The sequence below is a fragment of the Cetorhinus maximus genome, chromosome 25 (assembly GCF_964194155.1).
Source record: "Cetorhinus maximus chromosome 25, sCetMax3.hap1.1, whole genome shotgun sequence".
In the NCBI taxonomy this organism is placed as follows: Eukaryota; Metazoa; Chordata; class Chondrichthyes; order Lamniformes; family Cetorhinidae; genus Cetorhinus; species Cetorhinus maximus.
In genome coordinates, this window is record NC_135903.1 from 31,257,655 (window position 1) to 31,270,105 (window position 12,451).

Below are 12,451 nucleotides of genomic sequence, written 5' to 3' on the forward strand. Positions count from 1 at the left end.
GAAGACCCCTAAAAATCTATCTTTTCCCTCTCCTATACATGCTTATGGATATCATCCACAGACCTGGGGATCACTTCCACAATTATAATCACAACTACAGGTACCTCTTCACCTCCACTATCACAGAGTCAGACTTGTCAGTCATAATCTAGTCTTGGATGAACCGCAGTTTCCTCAAACTAAACATTAAAACGGAACGCATTGTCTTTGACCTCCTCCACATATGCTTGCTATTGATTTCTATTTCGCACCCCCCTCCCCACCTTTCTTACAGGTTGAACCATTTTGTTTTCACACTTGATGTCTATTCAACCTTAAACTGAGCATCATCTGATCTGCGTAACCTAACAAAAGTACCACTTACATTGACAATCATAACATTATCACGTCTGCCCCTATCTTAGCTTATCTGCTACTGAAACCCTCATCCATGACTTCTGTTATCTCCAGATTTGACTACTCCATTGCTCTCCTGGCTGACCTCTCATCCTCCATCCCCTTCATTTCTATTGAGAAAGAAACTCTTCCGATCTTGGGTGTTTAAAAACTATCGTTGGAATGTTTCAAAATTATTTGAGCTGGTGGACTTCAGCTTCCCCTTTTGACTGCCTGTTACAATTCTGGGCAAGGAAAAGAGGCTCTGTGGACCTTGGATGAGTAATGTTTCATCAGACTTCCGTCATAAGATCAGAAATGGGGATGTTTGCTGATTGCGTGATGTTCATCACCGTTTATGACTCCTCAGATGCTGAAGCAGTCCATGTCCATGTGCAGCAAGACCTGGATGACATTCAGGCTTGGGCTGATAAGTGGTAAGTAACATTAGCACCAAACAAGAGCCAGTCAACTACCATCTCCAACAAGAGGGAATATAACATTCTCCCCTTGACATTCAATGGCATTACCATCCCTGAATCCCCTACTATCAACATCTTGGGGGTTACCATTGACCAGAAATGAACTGGACTAGCCATATAAATACTATGGCTACAAGAGCAAATCAGAGGCTGGGAATTCTGCAGTGAGTAACTCATCTCCTGATTCCCCAAAGCCTGTCCACCAGTTACAAGGCACAAGTCAGAAGTGTGATGGAATTCTCTCCACTTGCCTGGATGAGTGCAACTCGAACAACACTCAAGAAGCTCTACACCATCTAGGACAAAGCAGCCTGCTTGATTGGCACCCATCTGCCACCTTCAACATTCACCCCCTCCACCACTGACACACAGTGGCAACAGTGTGTATCATCCACAAGATGCAATGCAGCAACTCAGCAAGGCTCTCTCGACAGCACCTTCCAAACCCGTGACCTCTGCCACCTAGAAGGACAAGGGCAGCAGATGCATGGGAACACCAGCACCTGCAAGCTCCCCTCCAAGTCTCACACCATCCTGACTTAGAACTATACCTCTGTTTCTTCACTGTCGCTGGGTCAAAATTCTGGAACTCCCTAACAGCACTGTGGGTGTAACTACACAACATGGACTGCAGCTGTTCAAGAAGGCAGCTTATCATCACCTTCTCAAAGGCAATTAGGGATGGGCGATAAATGCTGGCCAGGCCAGTGATGCCCACATCTGATGACTGAGTTTTTAAAAAAAACTTCAAAAGTTATTGTAATAAAATTCGCAGTTCCATTCTAGGCAGTAAATTTGAACCATGAAACAAGTATAATAAAGGTTCACTAGAGTTATAATAAGAGTAAGGGGTTATAGCTTATTTTTTGGAAAAAGGAATGTTTTTATTTAAACAGAGAAAGTTAAAAGGGGACCTAATGGAGATTTTTTTTAAAAAAGCGAAAGCTTCATTTCCATTGATTGGCAAACTAATAACAATAGGCACAGATTCAGAAGTATCACTTAAAAAATGAAGGTGAAAATTAAAAGAGACAGAATTTCACAAAGCAGAGTATTAGAAAATTACATGTGGCTATTGAACAATTAAAGATTGTTTAAAAGGAAGTCAATAAGTATTTGAAAAGGAAGAATTTTAAAAGATATAGGAAATGAGGTTAGATAATTTAAAGAGGTAGCATTAGCTCGTGTAATGCTGTGAAGGATTTTCTTTAGCACTGTAATTTTTTGTATTATAGAAATTATACTCCAGCCTGTGTGTGTGTATGTATATGTATGTGTATTTATGTTATAAAAACTTCCTCCACTTTTAAAAATAAAACTGTGATTGCTGCATTAAGATGGCCAGCATTCCATGCAAATAGAGGGTAATTTTCTGTTTTTATGTTAACAGTATACAGCTGTCCTGGGTTCGATGACTATTGGGAAGTCATCGGTGCTTGGCCCCTGATTTTTCTTTTTCAGCCATTAAAATTAGTGGACAGGAAAAATGGGAGCAGCACATGCACGGTTTCTGGGTATACAGTCCAATGGGTAAAGCTTTGCTTCGGAAATAGTGAGTGCTTGTAGTTCTAGGCACTCCACCAAGAAGCTTTCAATATCATACTTTAGAAGAGCACAGTGGAAAACTGGACTATAATTACTCTATTCTTATGTGGACCATAGATGGTTACATTTCATGGGGATGAGGATTAATGGCATTGTACAATGCCTGCATAAGGTCACACACTCTATGCATAATTTTTGTTCCTCAATTGTTTTGTTTCCTATGCAACTGAGGTTGGGAATTGAAGCTGAACAAATTAATTTTGAATTGTTCTGGAAGTTTTAAAGAAAAATTCTAGTCTTGCCATCACTGTTAAATGTAGGTATAAAACATGTCATAAATGAATATTGCTCTCTCTTGCAGATCAGCTAGAGTGGATGATAGAACTCTGCGGTGCTTCCATAATTAAGGAACCTTACTTATTCACCTACAGCCCTGTAAGTACAAGATAATATGCCTAAAGGTCATAGAACCATTAAAATGAGTAAATTGGATTTGCGTCTTAATGGAGAGAAATTGAAATCCTGTGTTATTAAATAGTACATTGTCTGCCTAATGATTTAGGGAGTAAATTGAGTAGTTAAGCTATGCGGCTTTTACGTTCCCCAAGGCCATTGGCACTTTCTCCAACTGCCTATCTGGATGAACTGAAATCTCCTCCAGCTATATGTGAAGCTTTCCATACTCAACCTTCCTGACGTAGCATATCGGGCTAAACCTAAGAATGCAGAACTTCAGTATACTACTCAACCTTGATCTCTGCATCCTTCTCCAAAATATCTTCGATTCCTAGCACTCTTTTTTTTTGTATTGATGAAATGGTTAACCTGAGAAACCTTTGCATTTATGGTATCGTCCACTAGAACATTCAAGGTTATGGGACAAATTAGAAAGTTACGTTTCCCCTTTAAGCAGCTGGACTATTATTCCCATAACTTGTACACCAGTTTTTGGCATTTCCTTGCCCCCCCCCACCCCTCCCCAAAAAGCAAGAATGGGGACACGGTGTTGGATGGGTAGAAATTCTCAACATCTGCCGTTATTTTTAAAAACATTATTAATTTTTATGTACAGTTTGATTGCCTGTGCATTTTCTAGAAAAGTGAAAGAAGACTTGATTTTACATTGGATGAATGAACAGATAGATGTGAGGCTGTTTGTGATGATAGGTGACTCTTCATGTAAACCACATTGTCTCCACAGTCTTATACATTCTATAATATGATGTTCCCTTGCATTCAGCCAAAGCCAGCATGATCATTCCCTGAATAAAGTGTGACTGCATATTTATGTAAAAATCTACAGCCTTCAAAAATCAGGACCTCATTATCTGTGAAATAAAAATTATAATAGATTTATATATTTGTGTAGCATTTAGACAAGTGTTTTGGTTTGGTCACTTATTTAAAAAATGACAAATTCAGTCCTTGGATTCTAATTATTCTGTTCAGAACAAAATCTCACTGTATGCAAATTGGGTGTGATTCTGTGTTTTACCGTGACCAGCAGAATAATCTAATTTGAAAATGCTATTAAAATCTTGAAAGGCACAAAATATGAAAAGAAAATATTGATACAATGAAATAGTGAATGCTAAAAGTCTTGCACTCTAGAAAAGTTATTACTGTATTTCTTGACCAGTGTTTTCTTTCTCTTGATACAGAACTTAAAATAAGTGGAAGGCATTAGTTCTTATGTAAAACACTTATTCAAAGAATGAGGATGTTTTTGGCAATGCCTTTTGTAATTTTTATTAATTGTTTCTCCCCCATATATACTTTTGTTCTGCCAGAATTGTCCTGCAGTGGTGGTTGTGCAGCCTGATGCTAATCCAGCAAATACTGACTACGGAGGTGGGTTTAAGAGTTAAATCTGTATCGTTACTGCATAGGATATGCTTTTATTGAAGTATGGTAAGCTAGCAGCTGTGTGTTTTGCAGCCATTAAATTTTACATTTCATAAATATCCTGTTATTTAGAACAGATCAATCCCTGTAATGATTTGTGAAAACTGGAAAAACATGCTGAACTCTAACTTCTCTGTAGTAGCTGAATAATAGATATAATACATGTGTTTGAGACATTTCCAGGTTTAGTGACCTACTTGTAAGCCTAAGAAGTCTGCTTGTGCTTTGCACTTAAAAAAAAAGGTGAAAACATCGTGGGAAGATTGGAAGAGAAATTAATGTTCTAAAAGTACAGGCTCAATTTAAAAACTATTTGCACTGTGCTCATCTCCACAACCTTTCCAACCTAGTGAGGAATCTTGAGGATAACTAGGTACCTATTGTAGAATTTTTTTTCCCCAAAAACCCTAGTTTTGGCTGGTCTCAGGCACGTGCTGGAGCAATGGACTCCAACAGACTGAGCTGAATTAGTCTCTACAGTCCTTGGCATCCAGACTTTCTTGGAGGTTAGTTTCATGATCTGGGCCGGGGCTGACTTGTTTCTGAACAGTTTGTGTGTGTGTTCCAGGTCGACTAAAGATTGACATTGCTGATGTTTACTATGCTCTAACTGAGAAAGATTATTAATGTTCATAAAGATTCTTTTTAAATGATTGAAGGTTTATGTCAAAACCCATTACATGTTTTTAGCATTAATTTTGTCATGTTGCTATATTGTTACAGCCATCCAGAGACAATACAACAACATTGTAGTTACCAGAGAATGGATTTTGGACAGCGTTGCTTGCTATCAGAACCAGCAACTGGAAGCTTACCTGGTCTGCCTTCCACATTGAAACAGCACAAACTGGACATTCTGAAGATGTAATTCGTTAGTTAAATAGAATGTAAATAACAGAAAGCTGTGAATCGGCTTCACCTTATTAAAAGGCTGAGCAAAATTCTAATCATAAAAGCAGGAGCAGAGAAACTGTATGTTAATTAACTCGTTGAAATTTATTTTGTTATTAGCCGTGTCTGCTGTTTTCAGCGGTAGTCTGATGCCGTTTCTTTCAAATGCTCAGCGTTAACACCTTACTCTATTATTAAATGTTGGGCCTAATAACTTTTTTTATACAATCAAAACAACGTTAAATGGTAGGTGTAGATCTTCACCCTCTCACTAACTGGTGCACAGCATACTTGTGATAAAATTCAGAGCAGTAATAGAAAATACTGTATATTGAAGGTGGTGGCAAAGCAATTTACTGGCCTCGCCAGCACAAGAAATATTCTAACGTACACAGTCTATGGTTATTACACTGGCATTTTTCAGTTGCTTATGCAAAATAGCTTTCTACATTACTACTTGTTTTGCTGACTATTGTGGATGAAAATTATTTTTAGCCTTTACATTTAAACACACATATAGGTTAATCTCTATAGCTTTTGCCATACTACATCAGCCGTGGCTCGCTTGGTACCACACTCACCTGAATCAGAGGTTGAGAGTTCAAGTGTGATTCCAGGGACAAAAATCTAGGCTGCCACTAGTGCAGTGCTGAGGGGGTGCTGCACTGTTGGAATTGCCATCTTTTGAATGAAAGATTGAGCCAAAGCCTCTTCTGTTCTTGGGTGGATGTAAAAGACTCCGTGGCACTGCTTTAAAAAAGAACAGGGGAGTTATCCCCAGAATCCTGGCCAATATTTAACCCTCAAATAAATTATCTGGTCATTATCACTTGCTGTTGTGGGAGCATGTTGACTGCCACTTTCTTACATTACAATGACTATTCTTCAGAAGCACTGAAAAGTGCTTTGGAGTCTCCTGAGGTTGTGAAAGGCACTATATAAATGCAAGTCTTTCTTTCACTTAAACTTTGCAGGTGTCTGTGATCTGTACTGTAGCCACAGAATTTTTCACTTAGACAAATCTGCAGATATTGTTCCTTTGTGCATTCAGAGTTATTTTTTGGGCGTGTAGGAGAAGGAAGGAAAGGTGCTCACTCAATAAACTAGAGATCGTCTTTAACCAGAAAAGAATTGTTGGTCTTCATCTGATGAAGGCAGTAGTTTTGTTTTTTAACCTGTGCAATCTCAGTTTATCAGCAAAAACACTCCAATTTTTTTGCTCAAATATCACAGTTCTGAAAATATTAACTGAAAAGTTGATAAATTTTACGGAATGTTTCAATGATTGAAAACTTAATATAACTTTTTTCTTAAATTTCTTGCTTGTTCACCCTGATTCCTGTACTGCCCATAGATACAAATGACAACTAATTTGGAGTGTTTTTCTATCCACTTTATGTAGGATACTATAGACTGATGTGGAACAAGCACCATCTCCTGACAATGTGACTGAATTTGGGAACTCTGGTACTACAACAGAGATTTGAACCAAAACAAAAATAAAAATACCTGGAAAAACTCAGCAGGTCTGACAGCATCTGCAGAGAGGAATACAGTTAATGTTTCAAGTCCGTATGACTCTTCAACAGAACTAAGGAAAAATAGAAGAGAGGTGAAATATAAGCTGGTTTAAGTGGGGGTGGGACAGGTAGAGCTGGATAGAGTGCCAGTGATAGGTGGAGATTGCCAAAAGATGTCATAGACAAAAGGACAAAGAGGTGTTGACGGTGGTGATATTAGCTAAGAAATGTGCTAATAGGTGACATTAAGGGTAGAAAGCAGGACGAGCAAGGTACAGATAGCCCTAGTGGGGGTGGGGTGGGGGGAAGGGATCGAAATAGGCTAAAGGGTAGAGATAAAACAATGGATAGAAATACATTTAAAAATAATGGAAATAAGTGGGAAAAGAAAAATATATATAAATCATTGGAAAAAAAGGGGGATCGGAAAGGGGGTGGGGATGAAGGAGAGAGTTCATGATCTAAAGTTGCTGAACTCAATATTCAGCGGGAGCTCAACACAAACTGGAAGAACAGCACCTCATCTTCCGACTGGGCACTTTACAGCCTTCCGAACTGAATATTGAGTTCAACAACTTTAGATCATGAACTCTCTCCTCCATTCCCACCCCCTTTCCGACCCCCCTTTTTTTCCAATAATTTATATATATTCTTTTCCCACCTATTTCCATTATTTTTAAAATGTATTTCCATCCATTGTTTTATCTCTACCTTTTAGCCTACTTCGATCCCTTCCCCCCACCCCACCCCCACTAGGGCTATCTGTACCTTGCTCATCCTGTTTATTACCCTTAATGTCACCTATTAGCACATTTCTTAGCTAATATCACCACCGTCAACACCTCTTTATCCTTTTGTCTATGACATCTTTTGGCAATCTCCACCTATCTCTGGCCCTCAGTCCAGCTCTACCTGTTCCCCCCTCCCCCAAACCAGCTTATATTTATTTCACCTCCTATTTTTCCTTAGTTCTGTTGAAGAGTCATATGGACTCGAAACGTTAACTGAATTCCTCTCCGCGGATGCTGTCAGACCTGCTGAGTTTTTCCAGGTATTTTTATTTTTGTTTTGGATTTCCAGCATCCGCAGTTTTTTGCTTTTATCTTAGAGATTTGAACCAGCCTCTTATCACTGCTTGCTGGTCCAGTTCATCACTGGTTTTCTTTTCCCAAATGTATGGAGGTAGAAATGAGACAGGCTGTGCTCCTTATGCATGATGTAACATTTTTTTCTTTTGTACAGAAATGTAAAATATCTTTATAAAGCTTTATATAATTTTATGCGATTGACAATAGTGATTAAAACAAATTCTGAACATTCTCAGTGAGCTGCCCTTTGTAAATTGAGTTCACACTAGTTTGATCAAGATAGTACAAAATCACACAAAGCAAAGTCTCACTTAATTATAGTTTCGGGGCTGGAAGGCTATGCAATTAACTGCAGGTAAGTTTTATGAGCAAGATAAATTGAACTGTATCTGCATATTTCTGATTGTCCACTGTAGACCTGTTTCCTTTGGGAATTAAAGCTGCCTGAAGTATATAAATGAATAGGGCAACTGAAATTTCAAAAATGGGGCTGTGGTCTAAAATGCAAATCAGTAGTTCAATGTATCTACTTTTTTTCTTAAAGCGGTGTCCTTAGAAATGCATTCTAGAGATCCATGTATAACAATTGTATAATAAAGTAGTACCTTTATTAGCTAGGCTCCACCGACAGATATGTGTAAATATCGGAGCATTTTGTTTCACTCTTGTAGCTAAATTGAGGATCTGTTCACACTATAGAATTATGCGTCGTGTGTGCGTTTAATTATTGCCTGAAGAATTTTGCTGTTTGCAAACAGGTGCTGTGCTGCTGAAGTAAAGCTGTGCCCCCTTTTAAGGCAAAAGAAATCCAACTATTAAGTGAACACAACCTCTGGTTACACAAACAAAAATAGAAAATGCTGGAAAAACTCAGCAGGTGTCACAGCATCTGTAGAGGGAAAAAAACAGTTAACATTTCGAGTCCATATGAACCTCCTTTGGAGCTAAGCTTTAGCTCTGAAGAAGGTTCATATGGACTTGAAACATTAACTCTATTTTTCTCGGCACAGATGCTGAGTTTTTCCAGCATTTTCTGTTTTTGTTTCAGATCTCCAGCATCCGCAGTATTTTGCTTTTATCTCTGGTTACTCAGTTTAATTGTTTAATTAGCTAGAAATGTGTAATTTGCTTTTCCACTTTCTTGTAGATGCAATACTGCCTTGGCAATGTTGCACTTTATATGGAACCTTCAATGCAGAAAATCATCCCAAGATGCTTTCTGGAAGTGTCTTAAAATATGAGCTGAGTCAAATAGGCAAAGATTAGATTGGGGAACCAAAAACATGATCAAACGGATCCATTAGGGAGGTCATTGAGGTTCCCTCCACAAAAGCAATTTCATCTCATTTCCTTTTGCCAGAGTGAAGCAGGCAGAGCAAGTGTGAGGATTGCAAGGCTCCATTGACTGCATGCAGATCGATTTGCATGCACCTCATGTCAACTCTTGCCATGTATATTGCTGAAAACAGACATGTTGCTAAAGCAACATGTATTCATATGCAGGGACCTGTACTCTGCAAACAAAAGGAACAGGTTCAAGCTTTGGGTCATTTTAGAATTACTTGGGAGATTGAGGAGCCTATAGTTCCCTGTTGCTTTCTCCATGGCAACACCTCAGCCAATCAGAGTCAACTTGACAACCAGTCAATATCCTTTTCTCGTGTAGTATCAATTGTGATCATTTGAAATTTGGCATTCTTGCATTTGTCCTGCTGAGTGCAAGACGAAAAGCTTCTGCAACTTATCTCTCTTTTCAGCAATATTTAAGTTCTGTACTACAAAGCAACTTGCCATGTACCAGAACTGAAAAGGTTTTCAATTCCTCGACGTACAGCTGGTGCATGATCATAGGCAACGCATCATGCAGGCCAATTCCTGGTATCCTGACAGCAGTCACAATGCATTCATTTTGTAACAGTCTACTGTGCCAGCTATATTTCAACCATTACAACAAACCAGAAGGTGGCCACTGAGTGACCAGGACGATCTGCTGACTGCATAGCTCCTGATTCCAGCCTACAACCTCCACATATGTGCACAGCAGGCATACGAGAGCTATGCTTCCATGAGAAACGTAAGAGCAGACCATTAGTTTCCTGCAGCAAAGGTTCCGCTGCCTGGACCACTGGAATCACAGTGCAGAAGAGGCCCTTCGGCCCATCGAGTCTGCACCGACACGTGAGAAACAACTGACCTACCTATCCACCCTGTCCATGCCCCTCATAATCTTGTACACCTCGATCAGGTTGCCCCTCAGTCTTCTCTGCTCCAATGAAAAACAACCCAAGTCTATCCAACCTCTCTTCATAACTTAAATGTTTCATCTCAGGAAACATCCTGGTGAATCTCCTCTGCACCCCCTCCAGTGCAATCACATCCTTCCTATAATGTGACAACCAGAACTGCACACAGTACTTCAGCTGTGGTTTCACCAAGGTTCTATACAACTCCAACATGACCTCCCTACTTTTGTAATCTATGCCTTGATTGATAAAGGCAATATGCCTTTTTCACCACTCCACTAACATGTCCCTCTGCCTTCAGAGATCTATAGACACACGCCAAGGTCCCTTTGTTCCTCAGAACTTCCTAGTACCATGCCATTCATTGAATACTTCCTTGTCAAATTATTCCTTCCAAAGTGTATCACCTCTCACTTTTCAGGGTTAAATTCCATCTGCCACTTATCTGCCCATTTGACCATCCTGTCTATATCTTCCTGTAGCCCAAGACACTCAACCTCACTGTTAACCACCCGGCCAATCTTTGTGTCATCCGCAAACTTACTAATCCTAGCCCCCTGCCACCCCCCATAGTCATCTATGTCGTTTATATAAATGACAAATAATGGAGGACCCAGCACAGATCCCTGTGGTACAGCACGGGCCACTGGCTTCCAGTCACTAAAGCATCCCTCCGTCATCACCCTCTGCCTCCTACAACTAAGCCAATTTTGAATTCACCTTATCAAATTACCCTGTATCCCATGTGCCTTTGCCTTTAAAAGTCTCCCATGTGGGACCTTGTAAAAGGCTTTGCTGAAATCCATATAAACTATACCAACTGCACGACCCTCATCTACACACCTGGTCACCTCAAAAAATTCAATCAAATTTGTTAGGCATGACCTCCCTCTGACAAAGCCATGCTGATCAAACCTTGCCTCTCCAAGTGGAGATAGATACTCTCCTTCAAAAATTTCTCCAATAGTTTCCCTACCACTGACATGAGACTCACTGGCCTGTAGTTCCCTGGCTTATCTCTACAACCCTTCTTAAATAGCGGAACTACATTAGCTGTTCTTCAGTCCTCTGACACCTCCCCCGTGGCCAGAGAGGAATTAAAAATTTGGGTCAGAGCCCCTACGATCTCCTCCCTTGCCTCCCTCAGCAGTCTGGGACACAAATCATCCGGACCTGGCGATTTGTCCACTTTTAAGCCTGCCAACACCTCCAATACCTTGTCACTCCCTATATCAATTTCCTTAAGAACCTCGCAGTCTCTCTCCCCAAGTTCGATACCTTCATCCTCATTCTCTTGGGTGAAGACGGACGTGAAGTATTCATTCAACACTCTAGCAATGTCCTCTGGCTCCACCCATAGATTGCCCCATTGGTCCCTTATGGACCCTACTCTTTCCCTGGTTATCTTGCCATTGATATACTTATAGAATATCTTGGGATTTTCCTTACTTTTACCAGCCAGAGCTTTCTCATATCCCCTCTTTGCTGTCCTAATTGCTTTCTTAAGCTCCACCCTGCACTGTCCGTACTCCACTAATGCCTCTGCCGATTTGCTTCCCTTGTACCTGCTAAAAGCCTCTCTTTTCCTTCTCATTGTAACCTGAATATCTCTGGTCATCCATGGTTCTCTGGGCTTGTTACTCCTTCCTATCACCCTAGAGGGAACATGTTGATCCTGTACCCTCCCCATTTCCTTTTTGAACACCCTCCCACTGCTCCTCTGTAGCTTCCCCCACAAGTAGCTGTTCCCAGTCTACCTTGGCCAGATCCTGCCTTATTTTACTAAAATTCACTGTCCCCCCATCCAAAACATTTTTTTGCAACTTGTCGATTTCTTTGTCCATAACAAACTTAAACTGTATTTAGCTATCGCTAAAATGCTCGTCCACCACCTCAGCCACCTGTCTGGCTTCATTCCCCAGAATTAGGTCCAACATGCACCGTCCCTTGTTGGACCCTCTACATATTGACCTAAAAAGTTCTCCTGTACACATTTCAAGAAATCCACTCCATCGAAGCCCTTAACACTATATCTATCCCAATTAATGTTGGGAAAGTTGAAATCACCCAATATAATTACCCTATTATTGTTTTTACACACCTCCACAAATTATGCACATATTTGCTCCTCAATTTCCCGCTGACTATCTGGGGGTCAATAATAAACACCTAATAATGCGGTTGCCCCTTTTTTATTCCTAAGCTCTACCCACAAAGCTTCTTTCGATGCCCCCTCCAAGATATCATCTCTCCTTACTGCAATAACAGACTCCTTAACTAATAATGTAACGCCTCCTCCTCTTTTACCCCCACCCCTGTCTCGCCTGAAGATTCTATATTCCGGAATGTTGAGTTGCCAATCCTGTCCTTCCCTCAACCACGTCTCAGTGATGTCTACTATA

General features: G+C 40.2%; 1 protein-coding gene across 2 annotated transcripts in view; it reads left to right on the top strand.

The window, feature by feature from the left end:
• Positions 1-6,161, top strand: part of LOC144668011 (breast cancer type 1 susceptibility protein homolog) — a 65,763-nt gene extending 59,602 nt beyond the window's left edge. For both annotated transcript variants that reach the window (XM_078529719.1, XM_078529720.1), the window contains exons 21-23: positions 2,764-2,837; positions 4,193-4,253; positions 5,031-6,161. In XM_078529719.1, the coding sequence (XP_078385845.1) occupies positions 2,764-2,837; positions 4,193-4,253; positions 5,031-5,143 (248 nt within the window). In that variant the 3' untranslated portion in view covers positions 5,144-6,161. The remainder of the gene's footprint in view (positions 1-2,763; positions 2,838-4,192; positions 4,254-5,030) is intronic.
• Positions 6,162-12,451: the final 6,290 nt, after the last annotated feature.